Here is a 23,710-nt window from a genome sequence, read left to right as displayed (position 1 = left end):
CAAATGGGAATTGGCTGCAGTACTGTAGGCTGCCCACATACACTCAGGGTGCTAAATAAGTGCTATTTATGAAAGCAAAAACTAACTCTTCTATGAAATGCATTGAAAACCCACGGTTTAGTAACATTAGGACTCACCTCATTTTAGTCCACCATTTTTTGTGGGCTAAAGGCAATTAAGTGAGGCAAGTATTCTAATTACATCTTAGTGTTATGCCTAGAAACCATATATATGATGGAATTTTAAAATAAAAATGACATATGTCCTCACTACAAGACAAAAATCATTCCTCTTTCCTGAACACACCATCAAATAGGTTTTGACATTGAATTTGAGTGGGTGTTTTCTTCCTTTTCCTGGAACTGTGTATCTTTTGTGCTTATTCTGTTACTGCTGATGATGTGATACCAGGGAAGAGTTATAGAATCACAGAATGGTAGGGTTGGAAGGGATATTTAGAGATCATCCAGTCCAATCCCCCTGCAGAAGCAGGGTCACCTAGATCAGGTCGCACAGGAACATGTCCAGGTGGGTCTTGAAGCCCTCCAAGGAAGGAGCCTCCACAGCCCCTCTGGGCAGCCTGGGCCAGGGCTCCCTCACCTGAACAGGGAAATGGATTTTTCTTATGTTTAAGTGGAACTTTTTAGCACTACTATACAGTATTCATGTATTTCCCTCCTCATAGTCTATCAGAAAACCTCACCTTGTAGAAGTAATCCTGTGTTCTCCTGGTAGCTATTAATGTTTGGTTTCTGTATCAGTCCATATGGCATTTTCACCTCAAGACTCAACACATGAGTACTCAGCCTACCTACCCGTTATAAGTTATCCATCACCAAAAAAATCACATGCTTTAAAGTTGAAGTATTAGAACCTTTCCTTTTCTGCCCATCACTTTCCATTTTCCCTGCCTATGCAACTGCAGCATAGTCATTGCTCTGGTCGCTTTCTTGTGGGCTGGTGATCGTCACCCTCGGATTTGTGGATGTTTTTTCAAGATGGGGATCAACCTAGAGAAGAGGGAGAGGCACTGTTAGCTTCACCAGGCAACAAAGATTTCACTTCAATACAGTCTTAAGCATTTCATACTAAAATTGCCACGAGATATTCTTAACGTGAAAAAGTATCTTTTCCATGAGTGGTCACATTAACATTTTCATTTCTTTTCTATACCTCCCAAAGGAGAAAGTACTAAAATTAGAGGTGTCTGCCAAAAATATTCTTTCATCAAACACCCAGTCACCCACATATCCATTGAAAGTGAATGCTCACTGACTTTCTCCACTTCCATAAGTAACTTCAGCATGGACCAAATTCAGAGCCCGAGAAAATGTCACTCTACTCAGCTCTCTTAATTGAAAACAAGTTCTTCTGTGCCATACAGAAACAGAAGAAAGCCCAGTCACAAGGGGCAAGAAACTATTGCCAGTGTCACAAGCAGCAGAGGAAGAGGCTGTTTCTCAGCAGCCTATAGGCAGGGAATAAGCAGCGAGTTGTTCTGCTGCCGACGCTCAAGAATCACTCTCTTCCTAGATCTGCGTTCTCCTCGTCAGACAACCGCTTTCTTTCTGTTCACTGGTCAGCTCATCTAACAGTCAGGGTAGCTCACTTTATTTTTCTGGGCTGCATTACTCCTCCATCTAAGCCAACAGCGTGTTGCTGGGTCTCCTAAATTAACAGGGTCTTTGCTTTTAAACCGACTCGAGCCCCTTGCTCTCAGGACCTTATCAGGGGTGAGCTACTTAGAGACTAGCTGGGAAGCCTAAGGGTGAGGTGAATGAGGAACAGAAACTTAACAACAACAAAGAATAAACACTCACCTGGTTCTGAAGGTCAGAATCCTCTTTTATTTCCTCTTCAGGCTGAAGATCACCTTGGCAGTGTAAGTGCTCCATTCCCTCACCATTTTCCTCATTTTTCTTGCCATTTAAATGCAGAAGTTCCTCTGCTTGGTTTGCATTCTCTGTTTCTCCTGCTTCATAATTCTCATTTAATTTCTTCTTGTTTTCTTCCACTTTACTCCTTTCCATTTGCCCACTTTCCTCTGCATTCACCTCTGGATATTCTTCCTCTCCTTTATACGCCTCCTCTCCCCTGTCATCTTCCTCTTCTGCATTTTCTTCTTCATCTACAGTTTCTGCTGGCCTCTGGTAAAGGAAGAGCGGCAGCATTATGAGGTGTTTTTAATCAGAAAGTTAACCGTGACAGGCAGCAAGATCCCGTCGTTACCGGGGACATCTGAGGTTTGTCTGCATGGGCAGAAAACCATGCTCCTGTCCTGACAGCCCATAATGCACTTTTACTCCACATTACAAATGTGTTAGTGAGATTTAAATAGATTCCACTGGGTTAATCCGTTCGACCATACTCAAAAACAACTGGAAGGGGCTAGAAGTAGCAGTAGCTGCTTTGTTCCAGCCATTCCATGGTCTCTAACATTCCAGCAGTTGATATATACTTATGGATAAAGTCCTGTCACTATAAAGTATCACACCTCAGCAGCCCATGAGCTGTTCCCCAGGAAGCATTTTGCCTACAGACCCGTCCATACCGTGCCAATCGTTCCCCTGGTGCAGCCGGTTATCTTTGCATCCATGGGGAAGTGGCAAGTGAGAGGAGGCAGAGCTGCTGGGCACTTCCACGACATCATTCCCCTTTCCCAAGACCACCATGCAGGGTGGATTTGTTGGTTAGGATTTGTTTGATGTGGAATAATTGATTTTTCCTCCACAGAGTCAGACCAGCAGATGGGAGGAAGAGGATCTCATCCCACACTGAAGCAGGGTAAGCAGAAACTCAGTGTAGGTAAAGCTGCTGACAGCATCATCTCATGCCAGCCTGGCAGAGTGATGCACACACCATCCAGTTTTTGGCATTCACCTTCCAGTTTCAGCTTTGAAGGTTTGCCTGACTACTTGGTGAGCCAATCCCCCCTGCTGCCAAGATGACTTATTTACTTGTGCTAAGGTTTGAATGGAAATAAAGAGGGGGGAAATAAAATCCCCCAGGAGTGACAGGGTGTCTGCCTCCCATGCAGCCTCATCAGACTCTGATCCAAATACTACACAGTTACCTGACCAGATAAATAACAGCTCCATGAGTAATTTTCGAAGCACAGTTGTCTCTGTGTGTGTTCATCATTCAAGCCTTCCTGACTCACTTTCATCTGGTAACATCAAACTGGTCACATTACCACTAACATAAAACTTAAACAAGCCAACTCTTTACAGACACCTTCAAAGAAAGCACTATCCAAAGCAAACTTGACCCAACTTGGGTAACCTCCAGCACATAAAGATAGCAAAGAACCTGCTGATCCATAAACTCTCAGAAGTTAACCTGCTGGCCTTACGTGGCCCTTGCCTGAGCTGCTTTGGCACAGTGGCTCATTTTGGGCTGCACCAGAAGGTCATAGACTTCACACCATGGTGTAAATACGTATCCTAATGCTCATGCTTCTACTGGTTTCATTGCTGTGGAAGCAACCTTTGGCACAGCAGCAAAATGGGCATTTGAGGGGCAGTAACTTCCTGAGGTGCTATGCTAGCTAGACCCCTTAGACTTTATCTGCCTTATTTTGGACACAGGTGGATGTGGATCCAGGTGTGGATGCAAATTGTTTAAAGGGTTAAAACTGAGCAAGGTACGAGATGAACACAACATTACTGAACTGTACCCAGAAACTCACTGGAAGCTCACAGGGAGCTGGCACGAAACAACATTCAAATTTGAACTAATTAAACTTGACCAGTCAAACTAAATTGCCTGAAAAACAATAGCACAAAACGAGACCAGTGCAACAAATCCCACCAGTGCAAGTATCATGTTTTTACAGTAGCTGAAAAATTCAGGCTAGCTGAGAACATTACTACAATGGTTACTGCAACTACAGACCATAAAAAGCCATGTTTACAGCTAAGAATTGGAAAGCAAAACGTGTTCCTTCATTTAACCTCCTTTCAAGCTGCACCACATCAGAATGAACGTTTCAAACAAGTTTAAGTTAATGCTGATGCACAAGAAAAGACCTTCTGTGGTTCCCCCTGCGTGCAGAGTCACAGGTAGGCTTTGAAACATGAACGTTGTGTTTCAGGATGCACAACACACCTAGGACAGGACTGGAGGGAGAGAACTGAAGGCCAAAATCACCCAACAAATCATGCATTGCTCTTCACATTCAGAAGTGTGATGTTTTCTACTGAGACCTTATTGATCTACTAACTGTTCATACATTAGCATTCTCTATTGTAAGTACACCTTCACTGAGAAGGAGATGACAAAAGTTAGAGTTTTCTTATTTAGGGAGAGAGAATGTTTATGTGCATATATATACATACAGGGAGGAAAACAGAGAAAGGGAGAAAACCAGAGGTTTTTAGAGTCCAAAGCCTGTACATGCTGTACGTGCTTAATTTTACCTCCTCGAACAGAAACAGTGAGCTAAAGCCTTCACTGAAGGTTGTGCTGGGTCAGGGTATAATTCAATGTCCCCTGGAATTAATGGGAAAGTTTTCATTGCAATCAACCCACTCCAGGCATCCCTCCACCTACAACTGTACAGGGTGCCTCACATACACATCCAAGTCACAGCCAACTGTGTTCTCTCAGTCAGAATAGATCAGGACGGGCGTACTGAAAGCAAAACAGACCCACGTGTCCTTGCAGCAACTACCAGACTCCTTTCTAGAAGTCAGCAATGACCTTGTATACTTAAGGAGCAGCAAAAACATTTCACATCTTAGTTTTCATCTTTTCATCTTTGAAATAACCAGAATATTCTCAAGAAGAGCTTGCCAAGGCAGATGTGGGACTCTGCTGCTCCTCTTTGCACCCGAGAAGGTGGAGTTTGGCTTTCAGCCAGCGTGCTGGCAAGCTGTGCAAGAACATTACATCTGGGATTCCTGTAAAAGCTCAGGGCATCTCAAATCCAGAGAGCCAGTTGTATTTCCAGGCCCAAGTATCTGAGGTTTATCATCACTTTGTAATGCAACTAAACAAGCATCAAATATTAATGTCAACATGTCGACATGAGACGTTCCAGGATCGACACAGACAACAAGAGGCACTTCAAAAATTCATGTTGAAAGCACCCAGACAGGATAACACAACACACACACTGTTACAGAGGAAGCGTTCCTGTGTTACTTTAGCCTTGTGTCCACATCACAACAACAGCACCAGGACTTGAACCTGACAGCACTAAGTTTGGGACTGAGTTCAATGAGGTGATTGGATTCTTACTCATAGTAAGGTCTGAGGTTTTGACTTTTGAATGGCTGCAAGAAAATAGGAAGTACCTCTCTTTCTTGTACTGCTGGCTGCAACTTTTAAAAGGAAGATGATGCTTTTGCAGTTTCCCAGAGGAAAGCATGGCAGTTAAAAGAACTAGTTTTTAAACCACATCTTTCTAAACGTGAGCACAACTCCTTTATGTGCATGCATATTGAAAGGTGTGCTCAACCAAAAGCACCTAGAACAACTCAAGTCATCCTCCACTTTGTGCTGGAAGCAGGGACCCAGCTTGCCTTCTGGAAAACCTGACTTACTAGCAGGTTGATGAGGAATAGAGTGGATTTCATTTTGCATCCAGGAAGTGTGATTGCTTGACGATATTTCTAATCTAAGCAAAAGAAACAGGGTGTTTAAAAAAGAAAGATGTATTCTAATTACACTCATCATGTCATCATTCATTAAGAGCTACATTACCAAATGCCATCATCATTCAACAGCAGTAAGTCAGGAAATCTTCAGACACTGAAGCATTTGGCTTCTTTTCCTCTAGGGATGCTAATGTAACCTCTGCGAAGGTTTGCCCACGGCTGATAGGAGGCTATTGGAAAGTGCAGGATCACAAATCAGTTGAGGAGGAAATTATTTCGTGCCATTAATGCAAAACATAATTTTGCTTTATTGAAGCCATTTGGAAATGTTTACTTGGCTAATGGTCACAACAGACCAAGGAGGAGGTAGACAACAAGAAGCCTGATGGTAACATACACAGGCATGAATCCATCCCACAGAGGCAGCCTCAGGAACACTTGACTGGGATGGCACCAGCCCTGTGCACAACAAAGCTGTCCCTGGTCCCACCTGGCCAGGGATGCTCTGCAGCAGCACTGCACACATTCCAACAGCAAAACATTTTGTTCCTGAACCAGACAGGGTTGCTAAGTGACAGCAGCCCTCTTCTCTTCCACATCATTTACAAAACCCAGGCTCTTCAAAACAAGCTGATGAACAGTTAAAGGGTTCATCAGTCTTACACTTCCCACATGGTGAACGTGCTGATGTTCCTGAAGGAAAAAAAAACCCCTTTATCCCCACAACATTTCAAGCCCAACCTTATTATGAGTTGATTGCATTTTTTTCATTTTCTTTTTACAACAAATGCAGGACCTGAGTCCACAGAGTCTAATCTTTCATAAGATGAAGGCACCCAGAAGTCTAACTGGAGTGAATGGATACGACATCCCTTGAAAGGTAGAAAAAAGGTAGAAAGGTAGAAAAAAACCCTATTTTTCAGATGCTGTTCCTCAGATTCACCGTGTGGTAACTGAAAAAGTGTGTAATTCCTTAGTCTCAAGGCAGCCAGGGGAGAGAAGAAAACATCTGATCACATCTTTACTTTTCTAAGGTGTACCTAAGCCAACAATATTTCCCTCCATCCATTTCCCTGACAATCACATCTAGTTTTTTCCACATTTTCCCCATGTACATTAAAATTTGCCCAAGCTTCACACTCCCACAATGCAGCATGATCTGTTGAGCACCCCTGTAGGCAATGAGAATCACAGAATCACCGAATCTCAAGGGCTGGAAGGGACTTTGAAAGCTCATCCAGTGCAACCCCCCTGCCAGAGCAGCAACACCTAGTGTAGGGCACACAGAAACTCATCCAGCTGGGCTGGAATGTTTCCAGAGAAGGAGACTCCACAGCCCATCTGGGAAGACTGATAAGCTTTTTTAAAAAAAGCCCTACTGGGGTTACAAAAACACAGAAATGGGTTGTTGGGTATTTTTTCCCTAGAAACAGACTCTTTTCCAGTGAATGCTCTAAAAGTTAAGCAGTTTGAGAAGCTGTCTGCTCTAGGACTGACAGATCTTTTTCAAGACAGATGCACACAGAGAGAGGAAAAATTGTTCAAAGTGGTATGTGTCAACACCAGTTTTACAACAGAACTGTTATTTTCAGGCTTCACTTTGAACAAGGGAAGGCCCTCCAACAGTTGGCCACACAGCCAGATAAGATCAGACTGGGCTGCTCTAGCTTCAGAAATCCCAGCCATTCGATACAGAAACTGAGGGGAGATCTCTCTTCTCATCCAGAGCTGCAAGAAACCAAGCAGAGTAAGTTTCTCTGTCTCACACAGACAGACAATTAAACAAAAATTAAGCGTAAATCAGTGGAGCTGAAAGCAGAACATGCAGAGGAAAACCTTATCTGCTGGCTTGTCAGCACTCCAAATCCAGAAAGCTTCAATTACAGCTGCACCATTTGCAGCAAAACCTGGGTATTAGAAGTTCTGCATGTATTCTGTCCAATGCCTTTCTGAAAGCCTTACTGATGTAGTGCAAACTGTTTCCTTATGAAAAGTTCCAGCCTTGCATTAACCCAGCAGTGTCTCTTTGTGCAGACAGCCTGTTTTAATGCTGAATCAATGTCAACTTGAATATTTTGCCTTGGGCAACGGGAATGATAAACATTTTATTCTGCTCACTGAGGTGAATCTTGGGTCTCTAAAGCAAAATGGAGACCCCATGATAGAAAGAGTGTGAATTTTCTGCTACTGATGATACAATCCAGCTACAGAGAGAGCACCTGGGAGAGCTACATGAGCTCACATCACACCACAGCCCAGGAAATGGGGAATAATGAGTGGAATCAGGGCTGCATTATCAGGGAACATCTCTGGAATAATGGAAAGCAAATGGTCAGTGGAAGAACCAAGAGTGTGACCACCTACAAAAAACACATCCCAAATCAGTGCTCATTAGACACACTCATCATCCAATGATTTTCACAAATAAACACACACAGAGGGAGATAATCTGGAGGGGAAAAACCTCTCCAACAGATTCTGCATCAGTCATAACTTAATAGCCAGTATCATACACCCCCACAGCAAAGCAGGCTGTCACAGCAAGCATTCCTTGGAGGGGTCATGCACTGAACAGCTTTGTATCTCAGAGCTCTCACTCTTACCACTCCTCCCAGGGGCTCAGTGTTGCACAAGCCATGCTTGTGGAAACACAGAAACCAATGCCAGGGTCCAAGTTATTTCAATGCTGGGACTACCAAATGTTGCTTTGGCCTTTCACAACTTAGATACAGTTCAAGTAAAAGCAGTAGTTTGCCTGAAAGCTTTACAAGTTGGAAAATTTCCCATCTCAGCAACAGTTACTTTGAATTTATGTATATTACTATCAGCAAACTCAAAGTAACAGAGTTGGCACCTTAAATAAGAAACTTGATTAGTTTTGCTGCCTCCCTACCAAGAGCTGCAGGAACCCCACCTTGCTCCCTTGCTGTCTGCACAATTGATTTCACAGCCTGTCATCAGGAGGTTGTGGAGTTTCAGGGAGGGTGTGGAGGCTCCTTCTTGGAGGTCTTCAAAACCTGCCTGGACACATCCCTGTGTGATCAGATCTAGGTGGGATCTGCTGTGGCAAGGGGGTTGGACTGGATCATCTCTAAAGGTCCCTTCCAACCCCACCGTTCTGTGATTCTGTGATCAGTTCCTACAAATCATGGTGATGCAAAGAACCAACCTGGATAACAAGTCTGCACAACTACCCATTTTGTATTTGGAAGCCAAAGTCTCAGTGCAAAATATACAACAGCAGGATCTGGTTTGGTTTGGAGCAAAACACTGATTTTTCCCCCTTGATGTTCAATTACAACTGTCAGCTAGTCTGGGGTAAAGCAAACCCTGCTCTTTCGACGTGCTCTCAGCTGGCAGACAGCATTTTACAGAACAGGGCACAAGCAGGTGTCTGGGTAATATTAGACTGAGTTTAGTTAATGGCTAATCTGGCATTTGTTCAACTGTGGACTTCAAATGGCAAGACAGGGAAGGTGCATAAAAAGAAAAACGGCCAAGCTGTGTCCTCACCACCTCGTCTCTGTGGCTGATGGAAATGATAGCATATCACAAGTGCCAGCATTCTAGTGAAAGCTGGCATGTAAATATTTATGCATCCTGCAAGACAGTCAAGCCCTGGCTGGCTGTCCTTCTCCATATTTCTAGCAATAACAGAAACTGCAGTGCAGATAAGAAAAAGCTATAAAGCTTTACCTCACGGATTTAAAATGATGTTAAACGGTTGCTCATAAGAAGCTGAACATGTAAAAATGCTAAATGCTTCCAAGGTCTGAGCAACCTCAGCTACCTGGGAATGAAAAGGACTCGGTGCTCCTCAGAAGGACCTGGCTTCTTGCCAGATTACCTAGGAAACTACACTCGAAGTTTTAAAGTGATAAATAAACCGTGGCTCGGGTTGAAATGAGTTTTGGTGCTTTGTTTGGCTTTTCTGAAAATCATGAAAATCAGACTGTTATTATTGCACAGGACTGCTTCTGGGTTGGGTTTTTTTTCCCCTTTGACCATACCTGCTTCCAGTTCCTTGTCCAGGTAGCACAATTAGTCAGGAGCAACTGCAAAAGATTTCCGTCTGAGGACAACGCATGGGTCTCAGCACATGAAGTATCAAACAAGTTCCCAGCTGGATAGAATCGTGCTTATAGCTCTTGCATTTTTATTATGTCCAATTAGAACTTTTCTTGCAACTTTGGACCACTGCCTTATTCATTTTGCTGTGTATCACAGAGAAAAGCCTGGCTCTGTTTTCTCTGTTACTCCATCTAGAGCTGCAGAGAGCAGTTTGATTTGCCTTCTCTTGCTCAACCTTTCAAGTGAAACAAACCCAGTTCCTTAAGCTTCTCCTTGTGTCATAAGTTCTAGCATCATAAACACTTTAGTGTGTCACTGTGCAGGACTCTCTCCTGTTTGCAAATGCCCCTGTGCTGGGCCCTGGGGAGGCTGCAGCTCGAGTGCTGTGTTCAGTGTTGGGTCCCTCACTGCCAGAGGGACACTGAGAGGCTGGAGCGTGGCCAGAGCTGGACAGCTATAAGTGACAGGACAAGAGGAAATGGTCTCAAGTTGCTCTAGGGGAGGTTTAGATTGGAGATTGGGAACAATCTCTCCCCCAAAGGATTGTCCAGCTCTGTCCCAGGCTGCCCAGGGAGGTTGGGGGAGTCCCCATCCCTGGAGGTCTTGCAAAGCCATGGAGCTGAGGTGCTGAGGGCCAGGGGTTAGTGGTGGCCATGGCACTGTGAGGGGAAGGCTTGGACTTGATGAGCTTTAAGGTTTTTTCTAACCAAAATGATCCTATGAGTCCATCTCTCTCTTGTACAGGGAAGGACTCAAAACTGGACAAAATATTCTAGATGTAACCTCAGAGGTGCCAATATCTTCTGTACTGGACACAAAGTTAAACAAGATGGCAAATTCCTACAAACACATCAGATGAAAGGGAGGGCTCTGGTGAGCAATTCACCAGCAAGAGAAAGAAAAGGCAATCTTTCATTAAATAATTTAATCAGTTCTACTCTCTACTTCACTGGAGTAAAGTTCAACTTAGTTATCAATCCCTATTTATTGCACATCATTTTACTATTTAAAAGTTGAGCCACCTAGTACCATGTTGTTCTGACAGAAGAAAATGCTTTAACAAAACTCAGGTAAATGTACAGCCATTTGAGGTTCAGTAGTGCAGGAATCCTGGCTTGGATTCTGTGCCACAGCCCCTTTACACTGCTCCACCAGTATGCACGTGATTTATTTGGCAGCGACAGCAAGGAGTCCTGCTTCTCTACAGCCCCTGGTGAAAAGGTAACTGATATTTGACACATTAACAGAGAAAGGAATATTTGCTAAAGCTCCCATAAAAGAAATGATATCATTGAGCTGTTGCAAACTTCCCCACAGAATCATGATGTGCACTTGAAAGAAATGGAGGTAACAGCACACAAGCTACGATCCTAACATTAAAAAGGCCATTTATTTAAAGCTTAAGCAATACCTGATCCAGTGGAACTTCTACGTGAGTATCTTCATCTTCCTGCACTTCAGCTGCTCCCCACATTTCAGAACCCTCTTCTCCAGCTCTGTAAATATCTTCACCTACAATGGGGAAGAGACAGAGTGGAAGGGAGTGAAGTCCAACCGTGACACCGTGTGGCGCAGGTGCTGAACTGCAGCCTGTTTCATTTCTGAGAGCAGATCTCTGAGCTGACCCGTTTCAGTCTCCCGTTACTGTCAATTTGTTTTCTTTTACTTTTTAATAACAAATACTTACATGCTACACCAGTGGGAAAGGGGAAAAGGGAAAAGAAACAGACTGAACAATGTAAAGTTCCTTCATTGCTTGCAAAGGTCAGGAGTGAACCTGAACTTAATGCATTACAACAACATATGACTTCTGTAGTCCATGATAGCACCCTCTAGTAATTAGCATTACAACACACATCTAGCAAAAACCTCAGGCTCTGCATCAACAACACACATGGTGAACCAGGACAGGAGTAAACAAAAACAGTGTACCCAAAAATCTACTAACAGGAGGATTTCAATAAGCTAAAACTGAAATCCCCATGGGGTTTCCTCCAAGCACTTTCTGATAGGTACCTGCTCAGAAAGCTGGTCCTAAATGAAAAGAGATTACTGCACAACCTTCCAGCATCTCTCCTGGACACTGCCCTTCATTGTCTTGCGTGGAAAGTAAAGTGAAGCAGCATTCCTACTCTTCCACAGTGGAAGATGCCAAAACTAGATGGCAGGTGACAATGGGAAAGAACAGCAGCCCCAGAAGGTACAAAACAACAACTTCAGGGACAGTGTTTGCAGACAAATAGGGAAATTATCCCATTTTCTGAACAGCTATATTCTTTGAAGGAAACAAGTAGGTAGAAAATAACATATTTCAAATGCATACAACACAAAAGACTGTTAGTTTGCTTCTGATGGCAGAAGAGGTTTGTTGTCAGAAAAGGAAAAAAAATCCTTAAGGAAATAAGAAAACTGCCAGCAAAAAAGGAAATCAATTATTTACCTCTGCACACTCCTGAGAGTGTGGAAGAAGAATGTCCAAAACATAGGCAGCATTAATAGTCAGGGAAGGAAGAAAAACACTTAGGTCTGACATGTGACAGAAGTAGTGAAGAAAAAAACAATGACACCAACTGAAAAATGGGAAAGTTGTTACAGCAGAACAAATACAGAAGTGCAAAGGAAATGGTAAGGAATGAAATTACTCTTACATTAGGACACGTACTCTTCTCTTTTAGTACCCAAAGTGAAACACGGACCATTAAGAAAATAGCTTAAAATATAAACATTATATTCTATTCTACTATTCTGCTTCACCCAGAAGCATTTACTCTTTCGGCAAGTGAATTTACCAACACCTGGAGGAGGGCAGCTGAGTGAAAAGCCAACATATTATTTGTGCTGCGATTCTGTGTCTAGAGCTTGTCAGCAGGAGTTTGCAGACCACATTAATCACTATTATCAGTGCTGTGAGTTCCTCAGCACCTCCCAAGCAAACTTGTTACGCTGGGTAATTTTTCCTCCTATTTTATAGGTCATATTTCAGAAATGCTTTTTGGTTTAGGAGGGAAAAAAAGCACCAGAAAAGCCAATTGATGCCAATTTCACATCTTTGTCTCTGACCCATTAGTCAGTTTCTACACAGGTCCCTAAGGGAGGAAAAACCAAGAAGGCATGTTAGAAAACATTATAAATTATACTAAAAAACCCACATTTTTCTAAGTCTTCTTTCTATATTGTTATGGGCTTATATTGCAGTCTCTACTCAAGTTAGAAATAGGTTGTGTGTCTTACTGAAAAGAGAATCCCCAGCACTTCCATTAAAGGGAACACTCATGCCTATCCCAAATGGTTCATGAAATAAATTAAACATGTTCCTCCATACAGGGGCTGGTTCTGACTTTCTGTGCCCCAAACTACTTGAGAATTGGCCACAGACAGGGTGATGGCAAGGCTGGGGTAGAAGAGATCTGAAAAGAGGTAAGAAAGGAAAGTAGGCCTGAACCTTACAGTCAAGCTGTTGTGTTCTCTACCCATTTGCCCCCAGTTGCAGCAAAGGATTCAACAGCACTTTGTGCTTCAAAATGTCCCAATACAGCTTTGCTGACAAGTGTAAATAAGATGATTTACTTCAGTTAGTTTGTCAGTTGGCTTGCAAAATGGCTCTTAATAGCCAAGGACCTTTATCTTTAGTTACCTGCTCCATCCTATCCCCTTGCACATGTCAGCTCTGCTGGCTTTGCAGCCCCTGAGAATTCACTTGCACCAACGAGAGCCCAGCAGCCATTCAGGGGAAGTTTCTGGACATTTTATACTTCTGGATAATCTTATGATAGGTATAGAACAGATTTATAAGCAGCAGTAGAAGATCTATAAATGCCTCAAACATTTTGACTAAGAGTGTTTCACCTGATAGAGGTTACGTGCTGTCTCAAAGCACAGACACTCAGTGCATTGTGCAGGCAGCCAGCACGCACAGAAAGAAGCAGGGAACTGGTGTGTACGTAACTGAGCAAACATCAGCTGAAGCACAAAGATCATTTGCTGTCTGATGCCATTCAGTACTTCAGTTGGAATCCTTTTGCACGCTTAAACAAGGAAGTTATCCAACTACATTAAACAGTAATTGAGTTATACATTGGGCAAACTCATAAGAAATGTATATATTTTAAATAATTAAGCAGAGCAATTAATGGCTCTTGTATCAGCTCCTTTCCTAACAGCACTAGCTGTAAAACATTTATTGCAGCACAGATTACAACATTACCTACCCATCAGTGCACTTCATATTTTAAACCAATTGGAGCTTAGCAGTAGGGATTAAAACAATTCAATAAATCATTGCAATAATAGGCTGCCCTGAATAGTTCATGCAAATGAGAGGCATTTACTAACTGCAGGCTCTGTATGTAAGCAAGGAGCTTCACGTGACTATGAAAGAAACTTAATGTGACTTAGCACACGGGCTGCCTCATAAAAACATTAAGTCAAATGAAAAACAAAGTGTAAAAAAAACCCTGTGGCTCATTCAGTAGAACAGATTGCTAGGAGCTATAGGGAGAAATGGGCACTTATGCCTATCTGCAACATCATTGTCTTTTCTGGGTTTGGGGTGTTTTTAATTTCAAAGCATCCCTGTTGTACAAGGCCCCTTTCCAGCAAAAAGCCACTGCCTTGGCAAGGGGGTTGCACATATGTGTGTGCCTGGGACTGCTGTCATTAAACAAGGACAGGAATTAAAACCAAACTGGTAGCCATATGCATCTGAAATATATGAAACTGTTGTGAATACTAAATCCTGCATCTCCTTCTTTGCCTGATAGCATTGCAGCCTCAAGCTTCTAAGCAGTTAGTTCCTCTCTTCAGAAAATACTGACATTCTAATGAGATTCCACAGCGTTACAGATTGCTGATGTGATTGTCTCAACAGACATTGCAAAAGGTGCTTCTGGAGGCTGAGCCTGTATGCAGCAGGCTCCTTTACTGATAGGAAATGTGGCAATGCTAGAGTGAAGGAAAAGCTGCCTAAGCCAGCTGGAATAGCTCAGGTATCTTTACACAGAACAGCTACAAAGCCAAAGGACTGTGTGTCATAACACAAGTTTTTTCTTCCTTCTCTCTCCTGTGGCCATCCACCTCATTTATCCTCCATGTTTCTAAGCATCTAGTTTGTTTAACTGACAGATTATTAAGACCATCTGCATTTTGAAATCAGCAAAGTGTGATCTCTTCAACCACATCTTTTCTCATTCCAATGCCTGTTCCAGAACTCTGTCTTCTCTTGGGTACAGCTGGGTCCTAAAAGCTAAACTGACACAAAGGAAATGCAAAAGCCCTGAAACATCTCTCTTGGTCCAGTGTTTTCCAAAGTGAGCACTAGTCCACCTACGCTCCATCCTGCAGCGAGCTGAGCAACGTGGCTTTCCTGCTGCCAGCAACGATCTGCACGTTTGATGGCTGCCAGTGGATTCACTGTGCTAAAAGGAAACCCAAAGAAACTCACCATATGCTCGAAGAAAGAGGCTACAAGGTTTACCATCAGCTTACTTCCCCTCTGGTGTTACTATGTTCTGTAATGATACACACTGACACCAGCAAGGGTTCTTGTTTCTTGCAGTAGATTGTGATTTTACCTCCCATTATGCCAGAAACAAACCTAGAAAATCTCTGCAAATAAGAAACAAGGTGATGTCTCTTTCTTCAGCACAGTTTTCACTTCCTTTGACAGCACAGCAGTGATGTGGTCTGTATGTCTATGATTTAACTACAGAGAGTTTTAGAATCCTAAAAGTTGTCAGTGGGAAAACACAGACAATGAGGGTTTTAGCTCACAATGCACAGCTGATAGTCAGCAGTTCAGGTTTACACTCTTTGGCAAGCTCAGGATCCTATTGAAAACACTTCAGAGTATGACAGCAGGAGCAGCTGCCATACCTGCTGTTCTGTGCAGCTTTCCCTTTAATTAAGGGTTGGCCTTTTTCCACCTTTTTTAGTCCAACTGCAAAACCAAGAAGCTGAAATGATTGCCAACACCTAAAACCTCATCATACTCCAAACTAGATGTGAAAAACTCTGGAGTGGTTCAGCCCATCTCCAGTATGGTGCTTTTCTGAATCATAGTGAGAACTCAAACTTCCCATGCTGTTGCTTTACAAGCCCTGCAATCACAACCAAACTACTGTCTTTGAAAGGAATAGGCTTTAAAGTCAGGGTGCTTCCTTATCAGGATTTTTTACCGTGCTCCTGAATGTAGTACTTTCCTGTTCTGCTCCCCACAGTACACTCTGTACAGGATGCACAGCAAACCAAATAAAATAAGTAGGTTGATCTTTGAGAGGTTTTTTAGATCCTTAAACCAAGATGCTGATAATTAAATGTGCATTAAGCTTCCATAAGCCCAAATTCTGATGAAGCGACTACATCAATCTAAGCTCTAAACCTCACATTTCCAGTTGCAATCACTGTTACACATCATATATTCGGTGTTATTTAGGTTCCTACCGATGCAATGAGACTCTAATCAGAACATTAATAGCATGCCTTACAGGTTACAGAAACCAAAGCACCAGCTCCTCACAGTCTGACAGCTTTGCACTAAGGAGTTGTGCATTTACATCTTGCACAAGGAGTTTTCAACGCTAAGAAACTGTTTAATCATCTCGATTTGAGAGGATTACGCCGTGGATCAGTTGTTATGTGAGTGACATGCTGGTGAAATTCTCAGGGTATTAAAAACAGCCATTCCATGTAAATACACAGCTAGCCCACCTAGACTCGGTTGGAAGATTAGGGTAAGCCTTACACAGGCTAGGAGCATAATTCTTGAGATGTTAAGTCTCGGGAAACAATCCCTTTCAAACAGTCTAGTGCTCAAAAGATTCCACCTAACTGATAAATTGGCAGGGGGAAAGGACAGCAAAGAATATGGGAGACATTTGCTGCTATGAATGTTTTCCTTTTATCTATTTCCACACACTCCAAAGTGTGCCCATGTAAACTCACTGTGCAGTTTATTGGTTCCAGACTAAAATAAACTCATGTCACGTCAATGACAGCCAAATGCAGTCAACTAAAATGTCAACAGTCTTTTCCACTGTCCATTGGGGAAAAGATACAATAAAAATCCCAAGAGAGTGCTAAGTGATTCCTTTACCTGAACCAAAGCCTTTGAATTTGATGGAGTTGTTTGGAATAAACCTGCAGAGCCAACTGAGGAACTGCGATGAACTTTCAGAGCAGACACTGGAGCTATACCAATGATGCTTTCACAGTGCAGAGTCTTCAGATGTGTCTGGGTTAACTGGATGATCCCAAAACCCCACAGCATTTGACATGAATAGCTTGCCCGCTTCCTGCAGTAGGAGCAGCAAGAGCTATTGGCACTGTCCTTTAAACCTGCTCAGTCTCCTCTCCAACCCTGCACCTCAAATGCCATCCAATTCCAGAAGGACATTTCTGCTCCTTGTTAAATGAGGACACATGCCACTTGCCTCAGTGGGTCAAAAGAAACCTCAGATGTTTTGCCAACAGCATCAGCTCTTGTCAAAAGGTTGGGTGCCTCTACCAGCCTGTTACACCTGCATTTGAAGAGTCCTGGAGCACTTCCTTAGACACTTCCAGACAAAATGACTAAAGGGAAAGAAAAGGGACAAATGGGATCTCTCTCCAGTGCTACGTGCAGCCTTCAAATGTTTTCCAGGCAGTGATAAATCACTTACTTAGAAAAATGCACTAGGAAAGAAGTGCTCTTCTAAGATCTAACAGACTCAAAACAACTGCACGTGGTTTCTCACATGAAATGGTGAATATAAGGTATTAGCTACTATTGCTGAGGGCTTGTAAAGCAAAATGCAAGGAATGGGACACCCTAATTTGCCTCTTGATAACAGAAAACAAAAAAAGGTCATACTTGCAGAAAAGTACCACAGGAAAATAAAGTGTAACCAGAAAGGGAAAATCAACAAATGTTACAAATCATGACATTTAGTTTGAATCACATGACAAAGAAATACTTTTAAGCTGGAGTAGAGTGGCCAATAACAAGGATCACTTTGAATAGCAGCCTTGTGATGAGAAGCCCAAAGCAAGTGCTCCCTGGAATATTCTCTGCTTCATCTGTCTGAATAAATATTAGGGAAATTAACTGAGGAACAATAAGTCTGCAGATGGTTGCATGTCTGCAGTGGTCACTGTGGTTGGCCTTAAGATTTACAGGAGCGTGAGATGAGCTGCTTTCTGTGCTTGGCAAAAGTAAACAGTTCTCAGTGGCTCAGTCAGTATACATCTCCTCATGAACAGGGAGAGCAGAGATTGCATCCCACCAGAAAAACAAGACACAGCTCTGAATTTCTCGACTCATACTGTGGTCTGAAATTAACCTGGACACTTCATCTCCCTCAGCAGCTGCCTCACATCCAGCTAGGTCTATGTAGGCCTGCAGAAGAGCACACACACCAGACCACCTATTCCCACTTCCACTAGCAGGTCTTCATCCATGGAGGACAAACAAAGGAGCACAGAAAGAACAGAGAGCTTCTCCCAACACACACTTTAGCTCAAACCAGAGAACTGGCTGCCTTGAACAGCTTCTCCTGGTTATGCAAGACTCAGAAAGTATGGAAAAGCTGAAGTGAGGAGTCACTTCAACAAACTTAGTGCATTTCCAACCATTGCTGTCAGCAGGTGGAGCAGCAACAGTGCTAAAAACGGAGCGGTAAACATCTTCCTGTAATTGTCTGCCATCTACCAAAGTAAGGTTTGTCCCTTAGTCACTGCCTGCTGAAAGGACAGGGAAACCATTGCTGCTTCTGAAGGAGGCAAAGGAAAGAAAGCAGTTGGAAGTCTCCAACAAGCTAATGCAAGGCTGACAAAAGCAAAGAACAATTTTCTCTCGCCTTGGCATTCATTTGCTTCCAGGAAACATCTAAAGAAGCTTTACTTACAAAAATCCTCAGGCTAGAAAACACAGCATTTATAAAATCACCATAAAGGCACTATACCTATCAGAAAAAGTTATGTGGCTTGGCTGTTCTCAATGTAAGAGATCTGACTGAGATCTGTCTACTCAAACAGAGCTTCAGAGCAGTTTGAACAAGAGATTCAATCAGAACATGTGGATTTTGAGCTCTGTATACAGAGCTCTGCACTGGCATTTCCCAACAGAAATCATTGCATCTGACCCAAAAAAAACCCACCCCAAAACAACAAAAAAGAAAATAGATCAAGGACTGAAGATATCCAGAGTGGGCTACAGCCTGAATGTGAAACCCTTTCCCTGCATTCTTTGCATCTTACATAATGATTCTGAGCCTTTAAATATGGTAAGCCAAGCATGCGAGCCTCCCACTGAGAGGTCAGCTCTGGTGGTTTCTCCCTCATACATTTTTAGCATGCACCACTCAATCTGTGAAATCTGGGGATACACCAGGGGAAGAATATATTCAGTCATTTCACGAGTTAGAAAGGAAAAGTGTTTCCAGCCACTTGCATTAGAATATAATCAGCATTCTTCTGTAAGTAAAAAACATTGATAGAGCTGACTAAAATCATGTCCACTTACCAGCAAAAGGATAGAATGGCATCTGAACCAAGACTAAAACAAACCTGAAATTCAACAAGCTAATTCTTCAAAATATATTGCAAAAGATTCTATTTCATTGATATTTCAAAATGCAAATCTGCAAACCTGTACCTGTCTCAAAGCAAATTCACAGCTCGTGGTTCCAGACAGAGCCACGAAACTGTGCTGAAGTTTTAGAGCACGATTTGTTGCTGCACACTTCATCATTAGCACTTCAATAGCAGGGAGAAGAAATGTCAAATGCTGTGAAAAATACTGTCTTTCTCCTGGCAGATATTAATTGGCCTGCATTAATGACTTTTGGAACTATTACTGATGAGGAAACATAGCCATCCCAGCACGGCAGCAATATCTGTAGTGAAGGAGGGAAAGTCTTCCAGTCATTAAATAAAAATGGGAGGGGAGAGGGAATATCTCTTTGTTTCCAATTAAAGTTCTAAATTGCTGTCACAACACAGTGGGGGAGAAATTGTGAACGTGCCTCCAGCAGCTCTGCTGTGTGATCAGTCTCAGCAGCTATCAACTGAGCAGAGTTCATGCCTGTGTTCTTCTCCCATGCTCTGGTCATTGTGTCAGAGAGAACCAGGCAGCTAAACAGAGATCCTCAGTGTCAGTGAGGTCTCCTTTGAGCAGACTAGATCCTTATCTTCATATTTTTTGCAGGTCAGAACAGTGGGGAAATGGTCAAAAGATGTTTGCCATCATGCATTCTCTTAGGACTATATCAGCTGAACTTCAAAGGTGTATTAAAAATCATATCCAGTCTCCTGTGGTGTGTAAATGAAGGCAGGAATGTGGCAGTTACACACAGGGACATTTCCTAAGCAGAAAGAACTTCTGTAAATTCACACAGCCAGAGTAAACAGAGAAATCAAGAACCATACAAGCACAGTATTCCTTTATTTCACTGTTTCCACTGAAGATCAAAGGCCGCTACGCCACACCACCGGCGCGTATCTCAGTACTGACCGTCACACTGAAGGACTCCTGTGGAAGCTGTTGCTGTCTGTTTCACTTTCCTGGAGTCATTGGAAAAGCGTCGTCTGGACACAGAATCCTCCTGATTCTGGCTTTTTTTGTCTTTCCCTCTGAGAAGCTGAGGTGAGGAACTGTTTTCTCCAGGGTCACTGGATCGAAGGGTAGATTTCGACTGCCGGTCGTTTCCCTGTAAAGAAGTGGATATAATTAGCACTGATGAAAGTGTCTTTTTAATGTCAGGATTAGTTCAACCTTTCAGTACTGTGGATTGGTATCATGTGTTAAAGAAGCATATGAATTTCAGTACAGTTAAGAGATCTTCAACTCTGCAAAAAATTGTACCTCATCAACTTACTATATGATCCAACTGATGAAACGCTCCTCAAAAACTCCCAGAAGAAAACAACACATTCGTTACAAGGAAACCATGCTTCATTTGATGAAAAGAATGGCTGGGTGAATCTATACATGCATACAACAAACAGCTGTATCTTAACTACCAGGGTGTGTTACAACCCCAATGGAATAAAAGTGAGCATCAGTGGATTTTCTGCGCCTTGTTAACTAATAGTAGAAGAGGCAGGAAGCTGAACGAGTTGTTTTTGCAAATGCCAGAGTTGCAAAGCTCACATTTTAAAACAAACATCACTTGAAAGTGTGTTCTTCACTGAGGCTTCCTGTTCCACTGCATTTCAACAGAATGGAAGGGAGACTTCTGTATTTTATTGCTTCTTTTGTTTAGTAGCTCCAGGGTTTTTAGGTTTGTGAAGAGTGATTGGACATGATCAACCACAATTGTAACAACAGACTGCGAGTCTGACTCTCAGCTCTCTTGCACTTGTACAGAATCAGTGCAAACAGATACTTACATTCTCATTTGGCACTGTTTTAAATCCACAGTAGACTCATTTTGTACAGCTATACAGGATGCAAAGGATACATAGCTCAAGCTCTGTATTTAATGGTTAGCTAGGACAAAACACATCAGATAGGAAATTGGTTTAGGGCCTGATCCAGACCAAACAGGCAGAAATACCATTTTCTGCAATCTGTTTTGTGAAAGGATCTCTGTTTTAACTTCAGGTGTATAATTTGAATGAATAAATAGGAAGATACACAAAGATAGCTGGCAAAGTGTATGGGGAAGGCCTCAAGGCAGCAGTCAGGCTGCTACAGAAGGCTTTATAAAAAATAAAGTAGCCATTATTGCAATACTATTCTCTCACATTTCTTTTGCCTAATTGACACTGCAAATAGCTACAGATTCATCAAGCTTTAATAAGCATACCACCAGGTGGCTGCGGATGTTTTTTTTCCCCTCTCTTCAAATTTAATTAAAACTCAAAGGACAGGGACTTTCCATCTCCTGGAGTTAAGTGAAATTAGAAACAAACTTCATTATGGCACTTGATACTTACACTGCCTTTGGACTTCCGAGCTCCCACAATTGGAGGCAGTACAGAGGCTTTGGAACTGCAGAAATAAGCCACATCTTAGACCTGTGTACATTGTCGCTGTCATACACACTATGTATCTGTAACCCAGTCAGACAACACCAGGTTACCCATGGCAACAGTTCAACTCATTGCACAGTTTTACTAAGGATCACTCATTTCTGGTCACTGTATTATATTTAAATGCATAGTCATTAACTTAGTCAAAGAAATGCATTACATTTCCCCACAATGCACCCTTTACATACCCAAAATCTGCAGAGCAGTGCTCAGTAAATGATCCTTAAAACAAAACAAAAGAGGTTCCAAAGAAACACAAGGGAAAACTTGTTCCCTGTTGAGGTGAGGGAGCCCTGGCAGGGGCTGCCCAGATGGGCTGTGGAGGCTCCTTCCCTGGAGACATCCCAACCCAGCTGGATGAGTCCCTGTGTGCCCTGCTCTAGGTGCTGCTGCTCTGGCAGGGGGGTTGCACTGGATGAGCTTTCCAGCTCCCTTCCAACCCTTGAGATTCTGTGATGCCTCCCTCATTCTTGGGATGATGACTCTGTACTGGTGATACTTTGTAAACAAATGGACACACAGAGGCAGGTGAGAAGGATTTCACACACCTGTAGGACTTACCCCTGTGGCCTTCGCATTGCAGATTTGCTGAACAGCAGATCACCATATGGCAACTTCTTAAACTTCTCTCTCCCCACTGCAACGTAAATCTGCCCGTTCTCCAAGTCTGACCCGCTCTGAATCAGTTTTCCATCTAAAGTGTAAAGCCTGAAAGATATGAAAATGCTTAATATAACAACCCCTAACAGTCAGTTTGGTGTATGAAGAGTGTTGAAAGCTACACTAGAGTCACTAAACCATGCTGAATTTCCAGCTATGAAACCAATACAGTGGATGTCATACCATCAACAGTCACTACATAAAAAACAGCAGGCAAGGAAAGGCAGAGCAAAATAACAGTTTGTATAGAACTAATGAAGAAGGAAGTGATATCACAGAGGAAATGCTCTAAAATTAAATAGATTACTTAGTAGTTAGAAGGTCTTTAATCCATTTTCCCTGATACTTTGGGAAAGATCTATTCTCTGAGTTCCTGATCCTTCTCATACCTAGTCACACCTCCCATCTGGGCTCTGGGCACTGTGCAGTAACCTGGGAAGAACAGGGCACTCATTGCTCAACTGAAACCCCAGGGCCTGGCCACCTAACACAGACTGAGTTGATCATATTGGCCTCAGAGTGTTATATTGTATAGATGAGAAGGTTGAAACATGGGTGTACCTGGTGATGTAAGGCTGGGAGTAGCATGACGTACAGCAATACATATATATATATATACATAAAGCCCCAGGAGCTGTGCCTCTTAGGCACCTACAATAGCAATGATTAGTATATCTACTATACCAGGTAGATTCTTAGCACAGTAATTTCTGTTTGTACGCTTTACCTAGAAGGAAGAAATGCATTAGGGACTGGGAGTGTAGGGGGAAGGCAGGAGGCATGACCAATATCCCCAAACCCTCAGTTGCCTACACACCAGGTACCTGTCCATCAGTACCTCCCATCCCCACACACAATCTGGCAAGCAGAAAAGCTACTTTGTCGCTGCCTTCTCTCTGATATTTCTCACTTACTTCCCTTACGTTTGTTTTTCTCAAGAGCCTCATGTGAAACTGTTAAGACTTGGCAGCTTTGTTTGGCTTTTAATAACATGGAAAAGGAAAACTGCCACAGACATAATGTAAGTTCTTGTAATTCCACTTACCCTTCTTCAGTGAGAAATTCTATCTTCCCAGCATCAGTGGTCCTACAGGACCTCCCCCTAATGCTAACACAGTTCCAGTAAACCCCAGCAATTAATGTGTAACTTATTAAGGCACAACGATCACTTTACTAACTTATTTAACATGTATTCCTAGCATTTGAAGGAAAGGAAAATGAAAACCGGGTTAATAGAAAACCAGGCAAAGGAAAACGTTAAATCATTCAAAATGTCACGGACATTATCTCCTTCTTAAAGGATCAAAACTGAGCACTGGAAGGAATTTCTCACAAGCAACCCTGGCAGCGTACAAAATGATTTATGCTTT

At 42.6% G+C, this 23,710-nt stretch overlaps 1 protein-coding gene across 1 annotated transcript in view; it reads right to left on the bottom strand.

Annotated features, from left to right (window-relative positions):
* Window positions 1–911: 911 nt before the first annotated feature.
* Window positions 912–23,710, bottom strand: part of DCDC2 (doublecortin domain containing 2) — a 35,160-nt gene continuing 12,361 nt past the window's right edge. Inside the window, exons 6-11 of the mRNA XM_061995727.1 lie at window positions 22,242–22,388; window positions 21,585–21,639; window positions 20,158–20,353; window positions 11,083–11,183; window positions 1,821–2,147; window positions 912–1,010 (exon numbers count right to left, since the gene is read on the bottom strand). Of these exons, the coding sequence (XP_061851711.1) occupies window positions 912–1,010; window positions 1,821–2,147; window positions 11,083–11,183; window positions 20,158–20,353; window positions 21,585–21,639; window positions 22,242–22,388 (925 nt within the window). The remainder of the gene's footprint in view (window positions 1,011–1,820; window positions 2,148–11,082; window positions 11,184–20,157; window positions 20,354–21,584; window positions 21,640–22,241; window positions 22,389–23,710) is intronic.

This window comes from Colius striatus, chromosome 4 (genome assembly GCF_028858725.1).
Source record: "Colius striatus isolate bColStr4 chromosome 4, bColStr4.1.hap1, whole genome shotgun sequence".
Classification (NCBI taxonomy): Eukaryota; Metazoa; Chordata; class Aves; order Coliiformes; family Coliidae; genus Colius; species Colius striatus.
This window is presented reverse-complemented; position numbering and strand designations above follow the sequence as displayed.